The sequence below is a fragment of the Haliaeetus leucocephalus genome, unplaced genomic scaffold (genome assembly GCF_000737465.1).
Source record: "Haliaeetus leucocephalus isolate CR32 unplaced genomic scaffold, Haliaeetus_leucocephalus-4.0 Scaffold636, whole genome shotgun sequence".
Classification (NCBI taxonomy): Eukaryota; Metazoa; Chordata; class Aves; order Accipitriformes; family Accipitridae; genus Haliaeetus; species Haliaeetus leucocephalus.
Genome location: NW_010973072.1, coordinates 531797 through 558102, shown reverse-complemented (window position 1 = coordinate 558102; position 26306 = coordinate 531797). Strand labels below are relative to the sequence as shown.

Sequence of the window (26306 nt, the reverse complement as noted above, 5' to 3'; positions counted from 1 at the left end):
AACCCGGGCAAACCCGTGCCAGGCCATGCTGAACCACATCAAGTTGTGCCAGGCCATGCCAAGCAGCGCCAAACCATGCCAGCCTGTGCCAGGCCATGCCAAGCAGCACCAAACCGTGCCAGGCCATGCTGAACCACATCAAGCTGTGCCAGGCCATGCCAGGCCATGCCAAGCAGCACCAAACCATGCCAGCCTGTGCCAGGCCATGCTGAACCACATCAAGCCATGCCAAGCCATGCCCAGCAGCATCAAGCCATGCCAAGCTGTGCCGTGCCAAGCTGTGCCGGGCGGGCGGGCAACGGCGGGTGACGTCAGGGAGCAGACCGAAGGGTGCCCGTGGCTTATCAGCTCCCACCCGCCCTGTTTGCCCAGCGGTGCCCGGGCGGGATGGCTGCTGCTCCCGCCCTGGCGTTGCTGGTGTGAGTGTTTGGAGAGGGGAGAGGGAGCACTGCAGAGCTGGTGCCGGTGCCGGTGCCCACCTCTGCCCCCACAGGGTGCCCAGGGCTGCTGGCCCGGGGAGACGGGTGGGTGACAGCCATGCCCAGGCTGGCGCTGTCCTCACCAGTGCTGCCCTATGGCAGGGGCTGGGGATCCCACCTCAGCACCTGGGGACAGCTCAGCCCAGGGTGCAGGGAGGGCTCCGGGGGAGCAGACCAAGAGCTGCGGTCACCCCAAGGGCAGGGGGACAGGGCAGCTCTGGAGCAGGGCTCTGGCTGTCCCCAACCCCAATGGCCAGTGTCCCACCCCCTCAGCCTCCCCAGCACAGGCGGTGATGGGGTTCGGGCGCTGTGTCAGGCCCCCGCCACCCTGTGCCCTCCAGCTGTCACAGGCAGGCTGTCCTGCATCCCCTGGCCATCCGGTGTCCGCCAGCCACCTCCAGTCCCCCAGCTGTCTGTGTCCTCTGGCTGTGCTCTCTGCTGCCCCAGACGACCCAACTGGCACGTCCCCCTGCCAAAACAGAAATTGCACCTCTGGCCACAGCTGCCTCGGGACCCAAGCTACTCACCAGCATCACTGTCCTCAGGCCACCACACGCTGCGTGGGCCAGCACAGCTGCAGGCCATATGGAGACACGGGGCACCCCAGTGCCCCATCCGTGGTGACAATGCTGCCGTCCTAGGTGCTGTCCCTACCGTGGGGCTGGCCCAGCTGCTGTCCACACGGCATATCCCCATCTCTGCATCCACAGGCGCTGCCTGGCAAGAGCCACTGGCCCTGGGCACCCAGCCCCACCACTCCCCGGGGAGCACAGCACCCTGAAGTGCCTCTCCCAACGGCTGTGCCATCGGAGTTGTGTCCTGCCACCTTAAAACGTTCCAAACCCCATCCTGGGGCTGGTCAGAGAGCCCCGCATCCACCTCGGGGAGGGGGACGAGGATGGAGATGGGGGGTTGGACCCACATGGGGGCTGCACAACACCTGGCCCCGCTCTGCTGTGCAGGGGGCCAGCGCTGCAGGACCCCCACAGAGAGGCTTTGCCCTCTGCAGCCACGGCAGCAGCGCCTGTTTGCAGAGGCATCGCTCGATAACACAGTATGTTCTTCAGAAGATCCCTACTCCAGGAGTCAAAATAGCATGAAATTTAATTTTACGCCTATTTGACAAAGCTTGATTTCGCCTCCAATCAGCAGGGAGATAAGAGCCCTCGGCACAAGTGTGCGGGCAGTTTGGCAGCTGGGGCTGCCGATTTAATAGGTGAATTTACAGGAACAACACTTGAAAATCCCCTGGCTAGTGAACCATTAAGGTGAGCCCTGCCTTCCGTCCCCACATCCCTCCCCACGCCGCTCTCCCGTTGCTGGGTGCTAAAGCAAACCCCAGCTCTGTTTACTGAGTCTACTATTACAATACAGCTACCAAATATTTGCCAGCCGTCAGCTCACTGCTCCGCTATAAATACTTCAGGCCCAGGTGGAGGGACGGGAAGGGGGAGCGCCGCGGGAGCCTATGCATGGCCGGGTGGCAGCACCAAGGTGAGTGCCGAGCCGCGGCCCTGGGTGATGCCTCCCTGCACCGGGTCTTTTCTCTGTCTGAGGGTGGTAGCGGGGCAGGCTGGCTTTGTTGCTGGGGTGGCCCCGCTCCCTTTTCCCCACAGCCCGGAGGTGCATGGTGCCTCAGGAGGCTAAGCCCCCCACCGCCTGCCCCAGGGAGGCCGGACCAGGGGTCCCACGGTGGGGAAGGCACAAAGAAAGACGCATGGTGACCCCAGAGATGGCAACGATGCTGTCTCCGGCTGGATGCAGGGCCCAGCACCGTGCTTGGCATGGCAGGAGCAGGGCTTGTCCCCCAGGATTTGTCCCTTGTCCCAAGACCCTCTCAGGGCCAGGGCTGGGGCAATGGCAGTCCCAAGCATGTGGGCAGGGATGGTGTGGAGCAAGGCACTGCTGGGGACCCCAGGGCACAGGTATCACTATCCACAGAGGGGCCTCATCCAGGTCAGCAAGACCCAGCCATGGCTGGAGCCCACCGGGGTGGTGCGAGGAGGTGACTGGGTTTGCCCCGTCGCAGGGAAAACGACGGGGCCATTGTGTGGGCAGGGCATGGGGCTCAGCATCCCAGGTGCTCAGCCCAGGGTGGCAGGGACGGCTCAGCCCAGAGTGGCAGGGTACTGAGCCCATGGTGGCAGGGTGGGTGCTGAGCCCCATTCACCTCCATGCACAGCCCCAGGGTGAAGGGGAACATCCCACTGCCCCACAGCTCTGGGGGACATCCCTGCTGCCCCACGGCTCATGGCTCAGGGGGATCAGGGCTACATCCCATGACTTGGTGGGGACACCCCTGCTGCCCCATGTCCCATGGATCAGTGAGGACGTCCCTGCTGCCCCACATGCTGTGACTTGGGGACGTTCCCAATGTCCCACATCCCATGGATTTGGGCGGACATCCACGCTGCCCCATGTCCCATGGCTTGGTGAGGACATTCCTGCTGCCCGATGTCCCAGGGCTTGGTGGGGATGTCCCTGCTGCCCCATGTCCCATGACTCAGAGGGAGCGTCTCCACTGCCCTGCGTCCCATGGCTTGGTGAGGACATCCCCACTGCCCCATGGCTTATGGGGGATGTCCCTGCTGCCCCACCTTGGCCACAGCGTGGCATGCCACAGTCCACCTGCCACCTCAGGGCCAAGTGCCACTGCAGGGTGGTGGGTCAGGGAGGGTGCCGGGGTGCATGCCACCCTCACCCCACTGTCCCTGCCCACAGGGTGAGTCCAGGCCCTGGGGTGCCCCTGCACGCTGACATGGCTGCAGGCGTCATCCAGTCCCTGGCCGAGCTGCGGTTGCCCTCGCCCTTCCCACACAGCCTGCTGCTGCCCCCGCGCCCCGAGCCCGACTTCCCCGACCTCTCTGAGGAGGAGGAGGAGGAGGAGGAGGAGGAGGAAGAGGAGGCTGCAGAGGAGAGCATGAGGCCGGAGCTGGCCGTCCCCAGCGCTGCTGAGACCACCCTGCGGCTCCTCAAGTTTTCGGAGCTCATCAGCTGCGACATCCAGCGGTACTTCGGGCGGCGGGGCCAGGAGGAGGCCACCGGCAGCCGCAGCGTGTCTGAGGACTGCAGCTCGCCCCGGCACGCTGAGGCCCAGCCTGAGACCGTGGCACCGCAGGGCGGCCCTGGGGCCGTGCACAGGCTGGGGCCGCTGGCCGAGCTCTTCGAGTATGGCGTGCACCGGTGCCTGCCGCCCCGGGCAGCTGGCAGCAAGACGCAGCGGCTGGAGAGGAAATATGGCCACATCACCCCCATGCACCGGAGGAAGCTGCCACCCTCCTTCTGGAGGGAGCCGGTCCCCAGCCCTGCCAGCCTCCTCCACGCCGGCACCCCCGACTTCAGCGACCTCCTGGCCAACTGGACGGTGGAGCCGGCACCGGAGCTGCCGGGTGCTGGGCGGGAGCTGCCGCCCGAGCCTGGCCGCCCAGAGCTGGAGGCTGAGCCCTTCGTTGGGCTGTGACCCCACCATGGCCCCAGGGGCCTCCAGCCCCGCCACGTGCCACTCGGTTAATGATAAACCCAGTGGCCCTGGTGCCAGCGCCAGGGCACCTGGAGCTGCCAGGTCAGAGCTGGCGATGGGACGAGTGAATAAATGACTCCCGCCAGGCACCAGCGCATGCGGTGTCCTTTGCTACCCAGCACCGTGGTGTCCCTGCTGCCAGTGACAAAGGGCCACTGCTCGGCCTGGCCCTCGGGGCCGCCGGCTGCCCCGGCAGCAGGAAGAGGAGGGAAGCGTGGTGCCGGCAGGAGCCAGCAGCCCGTGTTTACTCTGCGGCCCAAGTCAGTGGATCCCATCTCCTTATCTCGGCCATGCTGGGGCAAAGGGCAACGCGGGGCCTCATAAAGCACCCGGCTGCCAGCATCCAGCAGGGACCCATCACTGCCTTGGGGACCCACTGCACCCCACGGCTCCCCTGCCCCATGGCAGTACCAGGGAACCAGACCCACACAGGAGAGCAGGGCCATCCCGCGGTGCCAGGGCAGCTGGCCCTTCCCCACAGCCCCCCCCACCAGACCTGGCTTGTTACCAAGGCCCAGCTGAGGCATTCTCTGCTTTGTGGTAGCTCTTTGTCGGCCTTGAAAAGGAAAAGCACCCGGGAAGGGGCAGCCGCCCCTCGCCTTCAGCACTCCAGCCCTGCCAGAGGGCCGAGGAAGGGGGGCCCTTGCATCCCCCCATACAGCCCCCCAGCTTGTGCCCTCCCAGCACCAGCAGTGGCAACAGGGCTTGGCTCAGCCCTGGGGGGACACCGACAGACACGGCCCTGAGTTTGGGCAGCAGCACCAGGGGAAGAAGAGACAGGCAGCACCACAATAAAAGTACAAACAGGCTTTATTTCAGCACAGTATCCCGCAAACAAAAGTCGCTCCAGACACCAGGTTGCCCGTGCCCGAGGGAGGAGGGGGCAGCCCCAAGCCAGGGCAAGGAACAACGCCAAGGTGAGGAGCAAGGATGGTGGGAGATGGGGGAGCTGAGGTGCCAGGGCTGGAGCCCTCCTCATCACCCAGAGGAGTGCAGGTTCTGCTCCCTGGCCCTGCCCAGATCCAGGGCCCAGGCTGCTGGAAAGGGCCAGAACAAGCTGCAGCAAGTGCAGAAACACACCCGGCGTCACTCTGGACCCCAGCGTCGGTAGAGGGGAGAGGCAGCAGCAATGGTGGGAGGAGGGCAAGAGCAGCAGAGGGGCACACGCTAGGGACACAGGCTGCAGGACCAACACTGCCCCAGAGCAGGCAGCTCTCCCCTCCCCACCCCTGCTCCAAACCCCACGGGTGTCCCCCCACAGGCAGGTTGGGGTCAGAGTGGCCAACGGAGGAGCTAAGAAAGAGCAAGAGGCGGCAGCTGCTGAACCATGGGAGCCCTTTTATTGCACAGCCGCGCAGGGCACAGCCCCCTCCTCCAGCCAGAGGTGCAGAGATGCAACCGCCTGCCCCAGGGCTCAGCCCAACCCAGCCAGCAGGAGCACAGGGCAGGGGGGACGGGGCCCTGAGAGCAGGAGGGAGCCCCACCATGTCCCCCCTCTGCTCCCCACACAGGCCCTGCCACAGGGGCCAGGGCAGGGCTAGGTCCTGAGCAGTTCAGGCTGGGGGCATAAGGCGATAGAGGCCACGTACCATAGCAGAGGACTGTGCCCAGCTCAGCCAGACACTTCTGCTCCCCTGGCCCACTCCAGCCTTCACCCAACCCTCAGGCAGAGCCTATGCCAGGAGCTAACAGAACCAAGGGTACTTTTTGATCCCTCGGGCAAGCAGAAGAAGGGGTGAGAAGGAGGCAGTAGACATGAGAAGGCAGTGATGGACAGGAGAGCCAGGTCAGCACGGCCATGCCGGTGCTCCAGGCACCATGATGCCTGCACAGACTGGCCCAGTCTTCTCCCCACCTCTGCAAAAGGGTGTCCCCAGCTCCAAGGGGCCAGGGTGCATCTCTGCTGGGCAACGCCACCCCACGTCACGTCTGTGCCAGCGAGAGCTCCTCCAGGCCTTCCTTCCCCAGCCGGTACCTGGCAAGGTCCTTGCGGGTGACCATGCCCACCACCTGCCAGGAAAGGCACAGGGTACAGCCCACACTGGCATACAGAGCCTGGGGACAAGGGCAGCGTGTCCTGTCCCCCCCCCAGCCCCGAGGAGCCTAGGCTGCCCGCACATGGTGAGCAGGGACTCACCTCGTTGCGATTGTCCACAACCACCAGGTGCCGCAGTCCCAGGGCTCGGAAGAGCTTGAACACCCGTGGCAGAGATGCCTCCTGCAAGGTAGAGTGGGGCTGCGTGGGCTGCGGCATCCCCAGCCAGCACCCATCAACCACCCATGACACCTGGGATGCTGGGGTGTGGAGGGGTCCCTGGCCATTACCTGAGGCACAGTGTAGGGTGAGGGGTTCATGAACTCGCTGAGGTCAATCATGCACTCGCGCTCATCCTGAGAGACATGGATGGACTGGATGGGGGGGAAGCGGGGGTAGGCGTCCCGAAAATCCTTCAGCTTCAGCCGCCGCTGCACCAGGCTCAGGTTGGCCCTTTCCACAAAAACCTTGGGAGGAAAGAGACTGTTGGGGACTGTCCTGCAGCACCGACAGGCACCAGGGCCAGGGCAATGCACAGGGGCAGAAGAACCACCTGCAGAAGAACAGCCTGTTTCCCATTTACTCAGGGTCTGTGAGCCCAGTGGGGTGCAGGATGATGCTGGGGTAACCCCAGCACGGCACAGCAGCCCCTACCGTCTCCTTGGATGAGCTGAGAGAGATGACAGGGACCTCTCTGCCAGCTCCACCCAAGCAAGGCAGGGAGCAAGGGGCCTGAGGCAGCAGTGGGACAAGGGCACTGGGGCTCAGACACAGCCCAAATAGCCTCCACACAGCATCACCCACCTTGTGCTTCAGCAGGACGATGAGCTGGGAACGCAGGATCAAACCCCGCAGTCCTGCAACCTGTAACAGAGCACTGTGCATGAGATGGGGCTGGGAATGAGGGGGGAAGGCAAGGGTAAGGGTCCCACATCATAGCCAGTCCTTGCATGGCCAACCCCCAGCTGTATCCCCTTGCAAGCAGCACCCAGCCCACCTGCGTGGCATCAGGGTTGCTCTCCACCACTGGGAAGCCATTGTGGTTGGAGGAGGTGTCACTGAGGATGTCCACAACCGTGCCCACTCGCTCAATCCTCCGCAGGCAGGTGACAGGAGTGCTCATGACCTCCCTGCAAGGAAGGCTCGGTGTGAAACACAGCCCCACAGCAGCATGCCCCAAATATCCCCCCCAATACACATGCCTCTGCAGCCCTGATGCCTCCGCTGTCCCCAAAACCTGCCAGGGACATGGGGAGGAAATCCACTGCAGGCCATGTTCCCTGCTGGGGAAGGAGCTGGGCTGGTGGTACCATGGGATAGCAGGCTCCCAGGACCAAATTTTGTCACCACCTCCATTTCCAGCTCAGGCCAACAGTGTGGTCGAAAAGCTGCCACCCTGGGAGTCACAAGCATCCCCCAGCCCACCTACCTGGCTGTGAGGGAGTGGGACGTCACTGGGGCTTCCCAATGCAGGAAGGGCACGCTCTGCAGCTGAATGTGCATGTCATAGAGCCCCTGCAATGAGAGGCAAGCCATCAGGAGAAGCCTGGTGAAACGCTGAGGAGGTACAGCCAGGCAGCAGCTCACCTCTGAGAGGGAGCACACACTTGTCCTGGCCCCCCTATGGCTCCCCAGCATCACCAACGCTGACCCACAGGCTCTCGCTATGTCCTGATGGGCACACCAGCCCTCACCTCCACAAAGTAGTCTCCCACAATCTTTGCTGTCATCAGCACGAGCATGATAGGGAAGCCATAGGTGACATTCCCTGTTGCCTCCATCATGATGACTGTGAGACTCAGTGTCATCCGCACTATCCCACCTGCAAAGAGACACCCAAGGGGTTTGGGGGTTTAGGAGGGCAGGGAAATGCAGGGTGAGGAGACAGCAAAACACCTGAGGCCCCTGAGTCTCTGCATAGTGATCCAGGACTGCCCTGGATGAGTCCAGCCCTCACTAGTGCCCCAGTGCTGCCTCTGCTTGGCAGGGTCATTAGGAAGCCGACAGCCAGGCTGAGCTTCAGCTGGGGAAGAAGCTGCACCAGGGAAGCAGGGATTGCTTTTCTCCATGCTACCTTCACCCCAATATGAGCAGGTGGTGGCCAAGACAGCACCATGGGGAACTCACCCAGCTGTGCGGCAGCTCCCATCAGGGCGTACTTCCCAGGGTCAGCCCAGATCTGAGCACAGGAGAGAGAAGGAGCCGAGTTAGCTGCTGTCTCCAGGGCATCCAGAGATAGTGATTAGTGCCCTGGCCCCCAACCCCCCCTCCAAAGTGGGGGAGAGTGCCTGAGGCTGCTGCACAGCCCAGCTGCTGGCAGGGCTCTGTTGGGACACAGGAAAGTCCAGACCCAGCTCAGGAAGGCATCAAGTGAGGAGCCAACCCTCTCCAGACTGCTGTGCCAAGCTCTTAGCCAGCTTCATGCACATTGCCTGCACATGCCACCTGCCCAGTGGCAAGGGAGGAGGAGGGCTGAGTGCCATGGCTCCCACTGCCCAACACCCCTTCCCACCGAGGACTCACTGAGCCTTTGGTCAGGTATGACAGGGAGATGCCGAAGAGCCTCCCCCAGGCAGCGCCGATCAGCAGAGAGGGGATGAAAACCCCTGCGGACACCGTGAGGCCATAGGTCCAGCAGGCCAGGAAGAAATACATCAGGGTGAACATGCCCAGTGTCATGGGGTTGTAGGAACCTGAGGTGGAGAGAGAATGTAGAGTCAATGCTGGTCCCGCAGCCCAGAGGACACTGCCATGGGCTGCAGCCATGGGAGAACAGAAAGCAGCTGCCCCAGCGTGAAAGCCCCTCTCATCAGGTGCACCTTCTGCCCTGGCAGCACAAGCCTTTCAAACCAGCTCTTTAGGTTGATTCTGTCCCCTCAAGGGTTCCACCAGCCAGCCAGTGCTATCCCAAGCCCTCCCATCCCACTGAGTCCAGCACGCGCCTTTCCTCCATCTCGCGACCATGATGACCCATCCCCTGCCAGCCCTGTGGTTCCCAGCCTCCCATGAGGCAGCATGACGAACTTCAAAGCCCTGAGGGACCACCAGTACTGGAGGACAAGGTCAGGAGGACAGAGGTGAGCTGGCAAGGGTCCTACTGCCAGCTTTGGGATCAACTCAGCAGAGTAGGTCCTGCAAACCCCCTCCTGTCCCGCAGCTCCCACGGCTGCTCTGGCCAGTCCCAAGCTGCCCCACGGCACAGGCTGTACCATCACAGCAAGACCCTGCTGTCCCCAGGACTCAGCCTACTGCTATTTTAGGACTGCTGAGCAGCTCAGTCTAGTTTAAAAGAGTACTTTGCAACCTCTCCTTCACAGAGAGGTCAATGGACTGAAGCCCTGAGCCAGGGAGGACCCAGCACTGCAGGGAGCAGCCCTGAGACACAGGACGATCATCACTTGGCTTCAGGTGGCCAAGCTGCACTGTCTGGGCTGACTGTCTAGAAATTTGGAGCTGTCTGCTCCCTGCCCACATGGAGCTGAGCATGAAACTCAGACCAGCAGGCAGAGGGCACACTGATCTTATACTAGGACCAAGGGAAACGGGAGCGGGAACCTGGGAGCCACATTGCATTTCTCAAGCAAATCCAAACCCCAAGATCCACCTCCACAACTTGCCCAGAAGGTAAAGTCATTCTGGGGCAATAGGCCCTGCTAATTAAGAAAACAGCCAGGGACATTTCCAGGACAGACTTCAGACAGCCAGCAAGGGTCATACATGCTCCCACACAACTCACAAGCAACAGCTTGCAAACATGCACAAACAAAACCAGGTCCTTGTCCACAGGCTCCCAAGACCACAGCCCTTGGCCAAGCTCGTAGGTGCCACCAGGCGCAGTATCCATCCCTCCTCCTTCCACCACCACAGGAAAGGAGCAGGCGGGGTGCTTTGCTGGATCCCATTGTGCCCTCAGGGGGCCGTGCTGATCATCCCCTGCCTCATCCCACAAGCAGCCATGGAACAGGCTGGCCACCTCACACAAGCCCAGCCCTGGTCTGCTCATGTTCAAGGACCCGCTCGCCGGGTGCACAGACCTGGAGGGTCATGGAAGAGGTTGACGACGCTCTTCTCAGGTGTGTTGAAGAAGGCAGTGGCCATGGAGTTGTACTCTCCATCAGCACAGAAAAGCTGAGGAGGAAGAGAAGAGAGGGTCAGAAGTGGCAGATCTGGGCTGCGCTGCAGCAGGGAAGGCTGCCAGGCTCAGGGGAACATGTGTCAGCGAGGCAGCAGCTCTGGGCAGCAAGCACACCAACACTGCGCTTGGGTCTCCAGCTCTGCCCACAGTGGAGGGCATTGACTGGGAGGTCCAGTGCCACAAAACCCAGCAGGGCCTCATCTCCCTGCTCAGCCCTCAGCCTCTGCCCAGGCTCAGGGTGCCCCCCACTTACCTGCAGGGGATACGCCACCGTGCTCCCCTGGATGGGCTGGCAGTCTCTCGAGCAGTAAATCATGACGAACCCCACAGTCGCTGTCACTGCTGCCACCAGCATGGCCTCAACCACCTGGAGGCAGGGCCGGTGGATGTACCTGTAAAGGGAGCAGAGGAGCGAGGGTGTCACCCAGGGGTGCAAGCAGGATCACCCACAGCCTGGCTTGGCGCATCACATCAGGCATACAGACAGGCTGGCTGCCTCTGCTCCCTTCCCAGACCCTGCCAGGCTGTCCTGCACTCTGTCCTCTGGCAAAGCTGTCATGGTTACCTGGGGCAGGAGGCCAGCAGCGAGAGCAGCTTTGCCCAGCCAGCTCCAGCAGACCTTCCTGCCTCCCCTACATGGGGCCGGGCACAGCTCCCGTGCAAAGGTTGGCGTGACCTGGCTGGGGGGACAGGGCAGAACCAAGCCCAGAAAGCTGCGGCCTGTGAAGGCCCAAGAGGAGTGACTCCCTGGAAGCTGCTGCAGGCCCTTCACCGCCCCACCTCCATAGGTCACCCCTCCCTGAGGCCACAAGGCTGGTCCTGGTGTTTGAAAAGCTGGTGACAAGTATTATCTGTGCCAGACCGGGCTCGGATGGCTTTAGCAGCTCCTTCCATTCTCTTGTTACTCTCAGAAGCACATAACAGTCAGGTCTGTGCAGTGTTTGCACTCCTTTGGGCCCTCAAGTCACTGAAGGGAAATACTTAGCAGGGTCAGAGCAACGGTAGGATGCTGTGGGTCACAGCCTTGACTGCAGGCAGCGAGAGGCACGTGGCATCTTTGCGTCCCAGCTTCCAGGGGCTGCTGTTGCTCACGTTAAGTGTGAGATTACAGCCTTGCGCTGGCTGGGCATGGTGCTCTGAGGGAGTGCAGAATGTGCCAGCCAACTCATGCCAATCCCCTTAGTTACCCATGAGCTCTTACCTGATCCGGAACATCGTTAACCAGTAGTTGAGGGCATTGAACAGGGCCCCGAGGATCCCGCCTGTGAATGCAAAAAAGGTGTGAATGAAAAGCTCAGCATGAAGATCCCAGGCTGTCCTATGGCTGCCCAGGACACAAGGAACCTGTGAATCACAGGGAGACATCAACAACCCATCCAGCATGACCAGCAGTCCTGGGACATGTGGACACTGTCCCTGCAGAGACAGCTAGGACCTGACACCAAGAGGAGCCAAGCACCAGCAGCAGGGTGGCCAGGGGCCAGTGTCACAGCCCTGGCACTCGGGAAACAAGGGACCGGCCAACTCCGCAGGGATAAGAGCAGCTCATTTGAAAGCAAGGGGCTGCCCGTGACTGCCATGCACTGACCCCACTCCATGACTTTAATCCATGTACTGCAAAGGGGCTCGCCTTTGCTACAAAGGTAAGGGTTGGGCCAGGATCCAGCTCTCATCCCCGTGTAAGCCCCACAGCCTCTGCTCCAGAGTTTAATGGATTTCACATTCTCCCCAGGAAACTGGATCCCAAAGCTTTTTAGACCCAGACAGAACAGAGGAAATTATTCAGACTGATCAAATTGAAATAGCAGCACTCTCTTACCAACCACTCCCATAAAGATGAAGATAGGAATTTCCTGGATCGTGTATCCCATTTTCTGCAAGCAAGAAAGAAACGGGTTTCAGATCTCCTGGCCCATCTGCAGCCCTGCAGCTGGTCACTGTCTGCTGGGACAGCACAAGCCTGTGCTGGCGAGCGGCTCCCAGAGCTGCCACAAAGTCTCCTCTGGACACCCTGCAGCCCCCAGACCCAGCAATGGCTGCAGAAAAGCTTTCTGCTGGGATTGGTGGAGCTGGGATCTGGCCAGACCCCACAGCCTGCTAGGGCAGAGCCTGCCTCAGCCCCTGGGTGATGTTTTAAGACAGACTGGTGACCCCAAGCTGCCATGGGTTGCTTCTAACCACCCCAAACAGAGCCCTACATGGGGAATATCTGTGCCATACCTCATTATCAAACCTGCCAAAGTTGATGAGCCCAGGGCTGGAGAGATCCCAAGCATTGCCATGGTAAACACTCAGGACAGAGTTGAGAGTGAACGTAGAGATCATGGAGGCAAAGAACTGGAAGGAGATGCAGCCCAGAGTCACTGCCAGATGCCTCCAGCCCTGCTCCCTTAACATTTGCCCCCTGCACTACCTCGAACCGCCCCCTCCTAGGCCCTTGGGTAGGGCTTGGTACCCATGGTATGGTGGGGACAAGAAGCCACATTCCCTGTGGCAGCACTCTGGACAGCTTACACCAACCAGGGGCTTGCTCCTCCTTTCGCCTTTCCGTTGCCCAGGAGCACAGCCCAAGGCTGCTCCCTTAGAAAGTAGTTGGCAGCAAGATGTTACTCAACCAGGTCCAAATTCAGCCCCTGATGACCAGGGCACAGAAGGGGAGCTGAGATACTGTTCCCTGGGATGTGTTACACATGGCTGCCCAGCTGGGGCAGGGATGGCAGGAGGCCTGGGGCTGCGGGGCATTGGGAAAAGGCAATGCATCACACCAGAACTGGCAGCCCTCAGTTTACTGCTCTTGCTTTCCAGCACTTACGATTCTCCATGTCAGGAACTGGTTCCAGAAGGAAGCTCCTTCCTCCAAGCTGAAGAGGACACCCCCTGCAAATGCAAGGCACAAACACCTTCACAAGGGGCACGTGCCACAGACCCTTGGCTCACAGCACCAGCTGAGGCACCCAAATTCATCACAGCCCACATGCCCCACACTGCCCCAGACCTCACAGGCTCCAGCGAAGGCACCAGCAAGCCCACCAAGCCATCAGTGATGTACTGGTCACAGTGACTGCCCTCCTCCATTGCAGGGAGGCAACATTTGGGATCAGAGACAGATGACCCCCCTCTTGTCTTCCCAAGACCTGCGTGGCATGGCAGGACAGCTTGGAGCTGGGCTGGGCACTTTGCAGGAGGGCTCCTGCAGTCCCCTAAGCAGATCCTGGCAGCTGTGTGCATGCAAGTGGGAGCAACCTCCTAATGAGGTCCACGTGCAGGTATACCACTCAGCATCAGAAAGCTAAGATACATACCTACAGGGGCACCAAACGCAGCCGAGACACCAGCAGCAGCTCCAGCTGAGACAAAGTCCCTCTTTTCCGTGTCTCTGCGGAAGTACTCAAAGATCTGAAACACCAAAGCGAAAGCAGGTTTAGGGCTGGCCACAGGCGTGAGTTTAGGGGAAACACAGGGTATGCCATATATGACCCCAAGTCACCAGCGTGACCCTGAGGAACAGCCCGGTTTGGGCACAGGAGGGTCACCTGCAGTTCAGCCCCTCAGCACCAACCTTGAAGTCTCGCTTTAAAGATGTGGATCTTCCCTGGGAGATCCCAGCAGCAATCACCGCTCCAGAGTGAATCATGGGTCCTTCCTACAGGCAGGAGAGCAGAGTCAGATCAGAGAAGGAAGAACCCCAGGGACAGTCAGGGATGGTTGAATGTCGCACACCAGGTTGCAGCCCTGAAGAAGCTGGCCAGGAGGATTTTCCTCTGGGAAGCAGACCTTGCCATTTTACCCCCTTAAACCCTCGTTCTAGCAAGTGGCTCCTGTGGCCACCTCCTCTTCCCAACAGCGCAATCTCCAGCCGAGGAGACAGGGGCTTCCCTTGCCTGCCTTCAATCCCAGCAAGCTAGAAAGGTCCCAATGGGGCACCCAGGTCTCCCCCATCTGACATTTGCAGGGACAACCACCGATGGATGTAGGCTGCTGCTCTCATGCCCTCAGCTGAGCCACACACAGGCTGGCTCGGTGGCACCACACACCCTGGGGGCTCCCCAAACCTGGCCATGCCATAGTCACCTTGGCCAGCACACTGGGGAATAAAACTGGGAAGTCTCTGCAGCACAGGGCTGGTGACAGGCTGCGGCACATGTGCGAGCAGTGGGTAACAACATGCTAGCATCATGCCAGGGAGCGCTTTGTGCACATCACCTTCCCAACGGCCAGGCCGCCGACCACCGAGAGGATGACTCCGCAGACTTTGATTACCAGGGTCTGCAAAACAGACGACAAGCACAGCACATCACGTGGGTGGCACAAGGATCATGACTGCAACAGCCATGGGGGACACGGACCCAGCCAGCCGCAGGGGCAGGAGCCAGTGACCCTGGTGAACTTGTGATTCTCAGCCCTCCGTTGTGGCAATGGGGTCGGCCAACTTGCTTCTTGGCCAGAGCAAAAAATTACTTAAGGCTGCTCTTCCCAGTGCCAGCTGCCGATCCCAGGGCAGGACATTTAACTGCCTGACACCAGGGGGAACAGCTACGGAGCTGGGCAGGGCAGCAGGGTGGTCAGGAGCTCGTACCAGCTCCTCCTCTGCCGCAGCGCAGGCAGGGACCACCCCATCAGGACACAACACGCCCGGGGCCAGCCCAGTGGAGGGGGCCCCATCACAGGCAGAAGACATGCATCCCACCACCTCCTGCTTCCTACCTTGAGGCGGACAACGTGCGGGATCTTCACGCCGTTGAGATAGCATTTGATCTGGGGAATGCCACTGCCAGCTGCGACGGGCTGCAGGGAGCAGGGAGAACATGAGTGGCTGCCATGTACAGGATGGGGACACGCTGGCCACCTTACCCCTGTCTCTCAGCACAGGGCACACCAAGCACACCCTTGGGTAAGCTCAGAGATGAGGCCAAAGCCTATCTACATGCTCTGGAGGTGGGCTTGAGGGAGGCACCCACTGCCTCTAAGGGCAAATATGGCAGTGAGACTGGGTTCTGGGAGGACACTAGGGTGTTCCCACCACCACGCCATGGCAAGAGGCCCATTGCTGCAGAAGGCTCACACTTGATGGCCAGGGAGAGCAAGTGTAAAGCCACAGGGAAGACACTGCTGACTCAGAGTGGCCCATAGGGAGCCATCGCCCCCTCCCAGCCATAACCGGCCCCAGTCTCTGGCTTGTCCCCCAGACCATGTCCCCGAGGCATCCAATCAGCCTGCTCTCTGCTGGCACTCATGTAGCCCCAACGTGGAGAGGCCAGGCCAGGGCCAAGGCTTGCGAGAGCTGCGCCTGTGCCCAAGGCTGGAGCACACCCTCTGCCCCAGGCTGCGGCTGCCAGCGAAGGCTGGCACGTCTCGTCAGTCTGACGAACCCAGAGAAACTCGACAGCACAGCTGGAGCCAATGCCGAGGAACTGGGGCTACCAAGAGCCAATTTGGCAGAAGTATATTTGCTATTACACAAATTTGCATGTTTTCTGGAGACACGATCCTGCTTCCAACCATGTAAAGAGCCAGGGCAGGAGGTACAGGGATACCCCAACCCAGACCAGTTCCAAACACTTACCTCTATGAAAGCAACAATCACGGACCCCACCATCACCACGCTGGCATTCAGGGTGGCCCAGAGCAACAGGGAGAAAGACAGGCCCCCTTTCTCTGTGAACTTGTCAATGTCTGGGGAAGCAGCTCAAGGAAAGGCAAGTATTGGTTGGGTACCATCCCTCCCACCATGATAATGTGTTGATAAAATGCTTCTTCAGCTATGGCAGCGCAGCAGATCCTGTGCTCTTAGGGCAGCCTGGGCTGCTGCAAGGAGCCTCCTCCGTTACAGCAGTGCCCAGCCACAGCTCAGCCCCACAGAGCAGCCAGGCACTTGGCAGCACCTTGGGCAGCAGGGTCTTGCCAACAAACCCAGGCAAGGAAGCGCTGCCGTCTCCCCCAGCACCCCTCCCATGGCTACCAAGAGCAGAGATCCCACAGCTCCCAGCTGGCTGGTGGCCACAGCTCCATGGGAGGATACTGCCCTTCACCACCCGGTATTTCAGCCCAGCCAGGTTCTCCACCACGATATCAATAAAGCAGGCGACGAGGCCGGTAAGGATGCCGATCATGGCACAGATGACCCAGCGCTTTATCTCCACCGTCCGAAAAGCCTGAGGGGCAGACAGCCATCAGACCCTGCTGCCACCCAGCCCAGCCCCTGCCAGCACTGAGGGGACTCAAACCCACCTGGCCACCTTCCCCAACACAGCCCTAAGCCTGGGCAGCTCCGAGGAGAGCTGCCCAGGGAAAACCGATTCTGGCTGACCCAGGATTGCAAAGCCCCTGTGTGGGATCCCTAACAGCAGATGTCCTTTTCCAGCTTGCCTGCCTCCGTCAGGCCCTTCCTGTTGGGCTTCTTGCTGTGGCACTGACTCCCAAAGCCCCCAGGGCAGATGCTTCACATGGTTCCAGAAGGCCCTCTGCTCAGGGACCTGCCCTGTGCTGCCCAGCAATGCCACCATGCATACCCAGGCTAGCTCCCATTCAAACCATCCTATGCTGGGTCCTTGCTCCTGAGGTTTTACAGCTTTTCACAAGCTGGTCAGTGCCCATAAACCCACCCCAGCTCAAGCGCTGCTTTAAGCACAACCTCTCCCATCACAGAGAAGCCCCCCAGCAGCCAGGCAGGGGGAACAGCTTCCCTGGGCCATCCTGGCTGTGGGGACAGTGGGCAGCCAGGTCACAGCAAGACTCACTGTGTGGTTTATTCTCCTCTCCTCCTCCAGGAACAGCTGGTTTTCACTGTTGTCATAGTCCAAGCTCTAGTTCAGGAAAGGGAGATGTTGTTACCATCTAGCAGAGGGGAAGAGATTCCACACCCCTGTATCATTTGGCTCCCTCAATCTCGCTCCTTCCCCATTGAAACCCCCCTAGCTGGGCAGCCACGAGTCCTTGCCCCATGTACCTTACCTGCTGCACCCCAGGGAGCAGAGCCGAGACCGGGGGAGATGGGCACTTACCTCATACTTGAGCGACAGGAGCTTCTCGTTGTGGGGGATCTCATTGGGATGCTGCCGAGGGAGCTCCGTCTCCTGCAGGACGTGATGCATGAGTTACGATGGCCAGGCCCAAGTCCAACCCTCCCCTCTGCTGTATAACTGCTGGTTTAACACTAGTTTTTACACTCAGGAGAGGCAGTGAGGACTGCAGAGTGCAAGCTGCCTGGCAGGCTGGGATTTGCAATGATTTTCCACCAGTTGGTGGATGTATGGGATTTAAGGCAGCTGGAACAGGCGGTTGGGTGAGCACTCTCACCCACTGCCTCTCCACCTCCGGGCAGGACATTTCCCCATGAGCAGATGGGGGGTTTGCCCAGCTGGGTACCACGCTGCCATGTTGATCCAGCGTTGCCTCCAAGTGGCTTCGTGCTCCGGCTGAGGGCAACCTTTCATCTCGGCAGGAAATTCCTTCGGCCAAAAGCAAGGAGCTATTTCAAGCAGGCTCACGTTTTTGGGCAGAAACCAAATTCTGTTTCCCAAATGCCTTTGACCGTGCAAGCTGTTCCCAGCTCCAAATTAGGGCATTTACCAAGGATGCTGGAGGGGCTCCCGGGGCAGCAGCACCCCACACCCTTCACCAGCCCCACGTTACAGCCTGCCAAAGCAGGCCCAGCTTGTCCTCTGAGGCGCCGGATTAAGAGATATTCCTTCCCATTTAAGAATTCCACAGGAAATATTTAGCAAAAGTTGTCTTCTCGTTTGCTCTTCCTACAGCTCTGGAGCTGAGGCAGAAGCATCTGGGAAAGAAAAACTTTTTGGGGGTGGGGGGGAATAACTTGAAACCTGAGAGTTTTTGCAAGATGCCCCCTCTGCCACCAGCCCTGTCCCCAGGGCTGAGATGTTCCCCCCCGAGCTGCTGTGACACTGCTTGTCCCCTCCCCTGCCTTCACGCCGAGCTGGGCAGCAGGCAAGAGAAGCAGCTTGAAGGAGCTCTCATGGCAACAAGGAAGAAATCCCTTCCCACCCCACCCGCTTGTGCATTTGCTCCCACGGGAGGAAGGTCTCTGTGCCGGCGGGCTGGTGCTGCCGCCCAGAGAGGTGCAGGGGACCGCGATGTCCTTGGGCCAGTGCTGCGACTAAGGGGAAGCAGCGACAGTCGAGGCAGAGCAGCAGGCAGTCCATGCCGCAAAGGTCACCCAGCCCAGCAGGAAGCACTGGAGCCCTCGTGGGACAAGCAGGATGTGAGTGGGGGGAACAAAAACAGCCGTTAGTGCTGTTAGTGGAAGAAGGGAAGGGGTCTCGGTAATGGTGGGCCTCTTTCTGTGCCACTCACCAGCTCACGGACATCCTCGTTGAGGTCCACATTGCTCAGCTGCCCGATGCGCAGGAAGGAGGAAGGAGTGAGCTGAGGAGAGAAGGGGAAAATGGGGTCAGTTCCTGAATGCACTGCAAGCCTTGGCAGAAGGCAGAAGCAAGCACGCGGGTGCTTATGCTCTGCCTGCCCACAGCCCAAGCCCCCCAAAGTGCAGCACCCACAGAGGACTGCTCTCGGAGGACACACTGAGGAGGTGGGACCCACCACCCCAGAGGGAGCTCGAAGCAGCAGCAGTCTGCCAGGGTTTGGGCAAGCCACTCTAACCTGTTAGCTGGCAGAGCTGGCTCACCCAGGAAAGGTGCCAGCCAGCAGTGGCTCCTTCAGGACTGGCAGCCAGCAGCCCCAAGAGCTGGTGAGAGTCACCAACAGCCTCTGGCCAACAAGTGCAGTACCCCAATGCAGCAGCCACGCAACCAGCAAACCCATGCTGAGTAGCACATTCCACGCTCCCTTGGAGCTGGGGAGGGACAGACCCCCCAAACAGAAAGCGCCATCTCCACAGTCACAAGCACACCAAGACATGCCGGGGCCATCCCCCCAGCTCGCACGCCCAGCCAGCAATAAGGGATGGCCAAGGGCACGTTTGGCTCTGCCATCTGCTCCACGGGAGCAGTTCCCAGCCAGGGAGATGAGCATGTCAGCGTGTTTGTCTCCCTCCGAGCAGCCAGGACCGGAGCGATGGCTGGGCTGGCTGCCAGCCAGCACACACAAGAGGAAGCGGGGCACGCAGCCTCAGGGTCACCGGCGCCTCTCCGAGCCGGCCCCACTGCGATGCTGGGAAGGAGCATTTGCATCTCCCTCTAGGGAGCAGGTTCTCCTTTCGCTGGTGACCACTCGGGCTTGTTACTGGCAGCGCAATTGCATAACATGAGAGTTTTTTGGACTATCTGGGGCACCTCTCATCGCCTGGCCAATGCAGGCAAGGGCTTGGGCTGCAGCCGAGCCAGCCTCCAGCTGGGCAGTGCCGTGAGGGGATGCGGCACAACCAGGCAAGCTGCTGTCACCCCTCTGCCATTGTGAAACACAGGGACGCGAGCAGCACTGTCACTAAGCACAGCCCAAACATCATTTCTCAACATTAAGATCTTCCCCTCCAGAGCCTCATCCCTCCCCAGCTGCCAGGCTAAAGGACTGGAGAATAAAAGAGGGATGGCAAGCAACAGCAGGGCCCTGGCACGTCGGTCTCTCTCTGCTGGCAAGCTGGCAGATCTGAGATCGAGCCCCTGCTGCTTTAATCCCCACCGATCCAGTCTGGAACGTGCAGGCCAGAGCGGCCGGGAGCCACACACGTCACTGCAGACAAAGAATATATCCCTTTGTGTTTGCAGCCTGACCTATTTTCCCATTTCTCCGTCTGCTCCATGTTCTCATTCACTCCCTGACCTGCAGGCAGGTTTCGCCCCAGCTTCTCAAACCCTCTTCGGCCCCCTTTTGTCCCCAGCAGCCTGAGCTCACAGGAAGGGCTGAGCACAAAATGCTCCATGCAGCTGTTTTTGGACACTGGTTTGGTGAAAGCAGCCTGGGCTTTGGTTCTGGTCCGTGATGGCTCCAGGTGAACCCTTCTCCTGACAGTCAGAGCAGACCACTGCAGGCTCCTACGAACTGGGCACACCCAAAGCTGTCACCTCCCTGGGGGGACATGGATGGGAACTTACGCTGAGTCACAAGCTGGAGGCAGGAACTGCCCGTTTCAGTGCCCACTGATGCCCAGCTGCTCTGGCGGCAGGCAGAGGTCCCTGCTCAGCCCCCACCATCCTGGGGAGGGGGGAAGGACATGGTCTTTGCCCTGGGAAAGACAAAGCTGAGACCTTGCAAGTGAACCAACCTCCAGCTGGCTTCATGAAGCACAAAGATTTAAGGCTCCCATTAGATGCCACACATCCAGGGCAAGATCAAGGCAACGAGATGGAAACGGTCACTCATGCCATTGTCGCCTGCTCAGACATGGGCTCAGACCTCAGGCACCAAGACCTCAGACAGGACCAGTCCTTTGGGGAAATTCTCCTTCTGCTAGCCATGGGGGTCTGCAGAAAGACCAAACGTGGCTGAACTGGTGACACCCCCCAGACACCCCTTCCCTATGGAGCAAGTGGCTAGGGCATGGCAGTTCCAATCCCAACGGATTAGGCAGCAGCAGAACCCAAGCACAAATGAAAGGAAAGGAATTGCAGTTGAACCTGAAGCTGAACTTTGTTAAGACAAACAGCATGTTTTTAATATGCCCCATACCTCCTCCCCCTAAGTCCTGGCATCCCTCTGGCATCCAGATGGGCTGAGCCGCTCTGCAAGCGGAGGGCTGGCTCCTGTCTCACCTGGCACAGGGATCACATGCCAGGAGGACAGGAAAAAAGCTATTTCCACCAGTGCCCAACTTTTACAAGAGTGACAAGGGGGATTCAGGAAGCCAGGAGCCAAGACAGAAGGTTGTGCACAGCTCAAAGATTCACTGAGCACACAGAGAGCACTACCCTCCTTTGGTTGTTTTTCAAACTCAGGCCAATACAGCTGCTGATCTCGGGTACATATGATGTTGGTGTGACCGTGGTACGATTATCTCCACATAACAACATGCACTGTTGCCAAAACCGAGAGGACGCAGATGAGTTAACAGCTCTCCTGTCCCAGGAGAGGCTCTTGGGCCAGCTGAGCCTGCCTCCAACTGCAGCACATGAACAGCAATGGCACCTCAGCACCTGCCCCATTTGAGTGGTAAAGCTAATTCCTCACCCATTTTGAGCTCTGCAAAGAGATGCCTGGAGCCTTGATCTGGACCAAAACTGCTTAACATCTTTGTCAGCAGGGCAACTGGTATGCTGGCAGGCAGGGCTGCTCTTAGAGGGACCTCACCAGGCTGTAGGGAAGCCCCCAAAGTTTAGCAGAGGCAAATACAAAGCCCTGCACCTCGGATGGATGTGCCCCAGTGGTTAGAAAGCAGCTTTGCTGAAAAAGTCTCGCAGCAAGCTGGTGAACAAGTTGAAGAGGAGTCAGTGGCACAAACCTGCAGTGGAGGTGGTTGACCACCTCCTGGGTGGTGCAAGACCACAGCCAAGAGGTCCAGGAAAGAGATGCCATGCCTCTGCCTGGCACATGCAATAGCACACCTGGGATTTGGCATCCAGTTTGGGCTTCCTGGGACAAGAAAGGCATGGAGACACAGGAGCAAGTCCAGCAAGACAGTCAGGGTCTGGAGCACATGGGTAAGGTGTACAAGGAAAGCTGGTGCTTCTCAGAGAGATCCTCTTGCCATCTCTGGACACCTAACAAGAGGTTATATAGAAGACGGAGCCAGACTTTCCTTGAAGCTTCGCACTGATGGGACAATAAGCAGCAGACAAAGCTGCAGCAAGGGAACTTCTGCTTAGATATCAGAGACAAATGTTCACCCCGAGGGTGGCAACACACTGAACCTGGAGCCAGAGAGGGTGCAGAGTCTCTGTCCTTGGGAATACCCAAATCTCCACCAGACATGGACCTGAGTGAACTGGTCTAAGGAATCCGCTCTTATCAGAGAGCTGGGCTAGACACCTCCTGAGGCCCCTTCCCCCTTCATCACACTGCCACCCACACCAGCACTGCTCTGAGCAGGCGAGAGCAAATTCAGGATCAATCTCAACACGAAAAAAATCTGGCAGATCTCAGCCACTGTCTTCTACTCATGCCCCAGAAGGATCATCTCCAAGGTCGGGCAGTGGCAGCTGAATGCAGATACCAGCACAAGCCTGGAGCATTGCAGGTCGGGGTGGGAGACAGCAGCACTGCTGCCAGTGTCCTCATTTGGCAAAGGTGACAAGAAGCCACACTGCTATACCTGATGCCACAGCAGTGTTTTACCTCCAAGCAGAGCAGTCAAAGAGCAATCCCTGTTTGTGAACAGCAAAACGACTTCAGTCAAGGCTAAAATGCCACAGAACCAACCCACACTGTGTGCATGGTGACCTAGCAGTGCCTTCCAAATGTTGCTCTGAAGAACTGTAAATAGGGAGCGTCTGACTGCTCCACAGCCCATTTCCACAGAGATGAGCCAGAAAAGCCACTCCCTGCAGGACATCACTCACCCCCAGCGACCACCACCTGGCATGAAGACACCCCCCATACACTGCCCCTTATCACCATCCTGCTGCTCACTAACGAACTGGAAGCACGTGGTTTTCTGTTATCAATGAGATAAAGCACGGCGCAGACCACATCAGGAGCCCACAGCAGTATTGCAGAAGCAGTGGGAGGGAAGGAAGAGGATTCCCAGCCCCCAGGGCCCTCTTGGCTCTGTGACGGAGCCCCCGGTACCTGCTTGGGTGGGAAGAATGGCTTCAGGCTGCAAGGCTGCATCACCGGGTAGTTCACTGGCAGGGAAAGCCCTGTCACCAGCTATGGCAGCGTACGGGGGAGATGAGCTGCAGGGCTTTTGAAATCCCCCTCCTCTGACACACACGCAAAGCTGTAATGGGCTTCAAACCAACACAGCCATCATCCCTGAAATGCACCACACCAGGAGACAACAAGGCTCCTCACCTCCAGGCCCATAAGGTGGGAGAAAGCGTCCAGACTCTCCCTGTAGTGTCACCACTCAGCTACGATTTTGCTTCCAGGCTTCCACTGCCACTCCAGGGCACAGTTGCTCCTTGCCCCAGGAGACGCCGTTATTGTCCTGGCCCACCTGCCTTTCTCCGGGCACTTTGTCCCATGTGGGCCCTCTGCAGAGGAGCAGCACAAGGTTAAAGCACTGCTGCAGTCCCCATCCAGCAGAAGGGACTGGACTTGCTAAAACCCCTCTCCTTGGGGAAGTTCCTGCCACCACCCGAGGGCAGTGGCTTTCCAGGGAGGCCAGCTCCAGGCTCCTCGCAGCAGGCAGGCAGGGGACAGGCAGCCTCTCTGCCAGCACCCAGCAGACACGCAACCTGCAGCCCATCTGTCAGGAATCGGGGCTCACCCAGGGGACTTCTCTTTTTCTCCCTCCCCCACCAAGATTTTCCGATTGCAGCAAGTGCGGCAGCCCTCCGGCATTGCCAGCCAGCCACAAAGGCTGCATTTTGCACCCTGCTACTTAAAGTAAAAAAAACCAAGACCAACAACATCTAGAGATGCAGAACAAACACACAGGGGTTAAGAAGGATGAGCCACTCAGCAGCTGCAGCCAGCCTGGTCCACATTTAGGTGACCACCTGCCCACACCCACTGTTCCAGGCACCCTCTGGAGCAGGAGAATTATACCAATCCCAAAGTCAAGGCATTTTAGCACAAACACAGAGCATATCTTCGATGGGTAGCAAAGGAAAAGTGTTCTCTTTCCAAAAATGCCTAATGATGGAAATCCAGTCTCTTACTAAAATTGTCCACCCACTTTTCAGCCTGAGAACCAACATGCATGGCTCAAGAATGTGGGAAAGGGGCAGCCCATGGCAGGCGTGATGGTCAGACACACAGGCAGCCTCTCGCTTCTTGATATACTCGAGGCACTAGAAAGTCCTGGTGAGAGGACAAATGCTCAGTCAGCTCCAGAGCAGTGCTCAGCTGGCCCCAAAACCAGAGAAGACCTCAGGCACAGCCCTGTAGCATCCCCTCTATGGTCACAGGCATGTTTATCCAGCCCCTCCTCACCTCTCACCCAGAAGCGCTCAATCTCAGTCTCTTGCAGCAGTTGGTTGGAGAACTACAGACCTGTGTTTCCTTTTGTCACTTTAAGATCATTTCCATTGAACAAGCATCTGAGAAAGGAAAGAAGCTCCGCTGGGGACATTTTTATTGTATTACCACAACCCAAGTTTAAGTCTCTTGTGAGCTAAGCAGCTCCAGTCTCTCTGTTTCTCTGCCAAAGCTGTCCTGCCTTCCCACCTCAATCAATACGACTATACAGCATCTAGGTCAAAGGACTGTCTGAGGGAGAGAAGCAGCTACCCTACACCGAAAGGCAACCCCAGCACTACCGTGACAACCCAGCCACCACTGCCAGGTTGGTGCCACTGGCAGGGGTACCCGTGGTCTGGGCAGCTGTGGGTTCAGAGCTCCAGCAAGGTACTCGGTCTCCTCCTTTGCTAAGGAAAACACCACGTAGCACCTTGTCACCAGCCAGGGCCCGAGCTGTCTGTGCTGTGAAGGGGCACAGTGACAATAAATCAGATTGGCAGTGCCAGGTCTCCACCACCAACTGCCACTGCTCAGGGTGGCTCAGGCATTTCTTCCAAGCCACCAGGAACACCCTTTCCTAACTGACCTGCAGCCACGAGATCTGGTTAATCCCTATTTTAACACCCTTCAGACCTGCAGAATTCACCACATGGTCTTTAAAGACAACCCGTGCTGTAAATACACAGGGTCCTGTTGTACCAGCTGGGAAGATTATTTTTATTTTTTACACCAGAACAGCTGCAATGGCGCAGGCAACTTCTTCCAGCCACTATGCCCCACTCCCGCAGCACCACGCTAGGCACTTCCAGCCTAACAAAGCCTGCATTTCCCTCTAATTAGCCTGCTGTTCTGACTTGCCCAGGAGCAGGGCAGCATAGAATCATGCTCAGTGAGACATCCCTGCTAACAGCTGCCAAAGGCTGGCACCGCTCCTCCCTGTCTAAGCTCAAGTCTCCCAGCAAACTCTTCAAAGGAAATTCAAGGACATCACCCAGAGGCACCCCCTCTCTCACCTGGTGCTGGCACAGAAGTGCCCCGTGGACCCAGAGTGACATCCCGCCCAGACCATGACCCTTGCCTGGCACGGCCTGCCCAGCCACAGCTTCGCTCTGTAACAGGCACCGAGTGCCTTGGCCAGAGCCACGGCATACTTCAGTTAACTGCACTGCATGTGGAGGAGAGACTGCTAGGCAGACTGCCCAAGTAACAGCCTCAGGGTACACTGGAGAGAAGTTTCTCTTCAGTTAATTACCCAAGATTAATTTGCAAGAAGGAATTGGCCTCCCTGTGTTTGTAACACAGCCCACCCTGGACTTGCTTTTTGCCAGCGTAGTTCCATCTGTACTGCATGATGTCCACCACCAAGCCAGCATTAGAGGTCGGTGTGTTTGGCTTGGGCAGCAGCAGCCTGCCAGGCAAGGGACTCTCTCACAGAACAATGTTTTTAGTAGGAAGAAAGAGGGCAGCCCCAGCAGGCAGGAGCAGGCCCCTGCTCAGCACGAGGTCCTGCTGGCAGGGACAGCTGAGGAGCAAGCAGGAGCTGGCCCCGTGGAGCTGCGGCGGGGTCCTGGCGGGGCACCGACATCGTCGTGTGCCAGCACCTCGTGATGGAAGCCGGCCTTGGCGGGACTGCCCCGCTGCACAGCGGGAGCTGGGCAGTGAGTCAGTCCCCATGCTCAGTTGTTCCCCCACGAGTGACCCGAGGGCCCGTGGCTCCCTCCCGGCTTCTCCCCACACCGGGCCCTGCCAGGTTCTGCTTTCCCCGGCTTGGGGGAGCGCGGAGGAGCCCCAATCTCCCCCCGGGGCTGCTCAGGGAGCAGAGCCCCGGCACCCCGCGGCTCCCTGCCGGCAGCTGCCACCCAGCCCCGGGGCAACGAACACGGTTAAACGCTACAAGGGAGGGGGACGGGGACGTGGACACGACCCCAACCGCCGGCCCCAGTCCCCCTCCGGCGGCCTCTCGGCGCAGGGAGGCCCAGGAGGGGGCAGATCCCCCCTCCCACCCCGGTGCGCCGGTACCCACCTGCCGGGTGCCGGCCGCCGCCCCAGGACCGGTGCCGTTGAGTAGCGGGGTGGTCTCGCCCACGCGCTCGTCGTCATCGTCGTCGCGGTCGCGACCGGACCAGGACACCTTCTTGGCGACGTTGGCCATGCGGGGGG

General features: G+C 59.3%; 2 protein-coding genes across 3 annotated transcripts in view; both read right to left on the bottom strand.

The window, feature by feature from the left end:
- The window catches only part of LOC104838580 (putative RNA-binding protein Luc7-like 1), a 47025-nt gene extending 40817 nt beyond the window's left edge, over positions 1 to 6208 (bottom strand). The window contains exon 1 of the mRNA XM_010578385.1: positions 6137 to 6208. The gene's annotated coding sequence lies outside the window, so the exon portion shown is untranslated. The remainder of the gene's footprint in view (positions 1 to 6136) is intronic.
- CLCN7 (chloride channel, voltage-sensitive 7) lies at positions 5029 to 26300 on the bottom strand. 2 transcript variants are annotated; one of them, XM_010578386.1, is made up of 25 exons: positions 26170 to 26300; positions 18483 to 18554; positions 17171 to 17242; positions 16907 to 16972; positions 16189 to 16321; positions 15733 to 15842; positions 14874 to 14954; positions 14373 to 14435; positions 13729 to 13812; positions 13472 to 13565; positions 12982 to 13046; positions 12390 to 12506; positions 11989 to 12043; positions 11371 to 11431; positions 10423 to 10561; positions 10069 to 10162; positions 8558 to 8727; positions 8162 to 8213; positions 7729 to 7856; positions 7464 to 7549; positions 7032 to 7164; positions 6839 to 6898; positions 6325 to 6501; positions 6137 to 6217; positions 5029 to 6009 (listed from the first exon to the last, which is right to left on the bottom strand). In XM_010578386.1, exons 1-25 carry the CDS (start codon positions 26296 to 26298, stop codon positions 5923 to 5925), a joined length of 2409 nt encoding a protein of 802 aa, XP_010576688.1. In that variant the 5' UTR covers positions 26299 to 26300; the 3' UTR covers positions 5029 to 5922. The 2 variants fall into 2 exon arrangements, with proteins under 2 accessions (XP_010576688.1, XP_010576689.1); XM_010578387.1 differs by lacking the exon at positions 26170 to 26300 and adding an exon at positions 22809 to 22865.
- Positions 26301 to 26306: the final 6 nt, after the last annotated feature.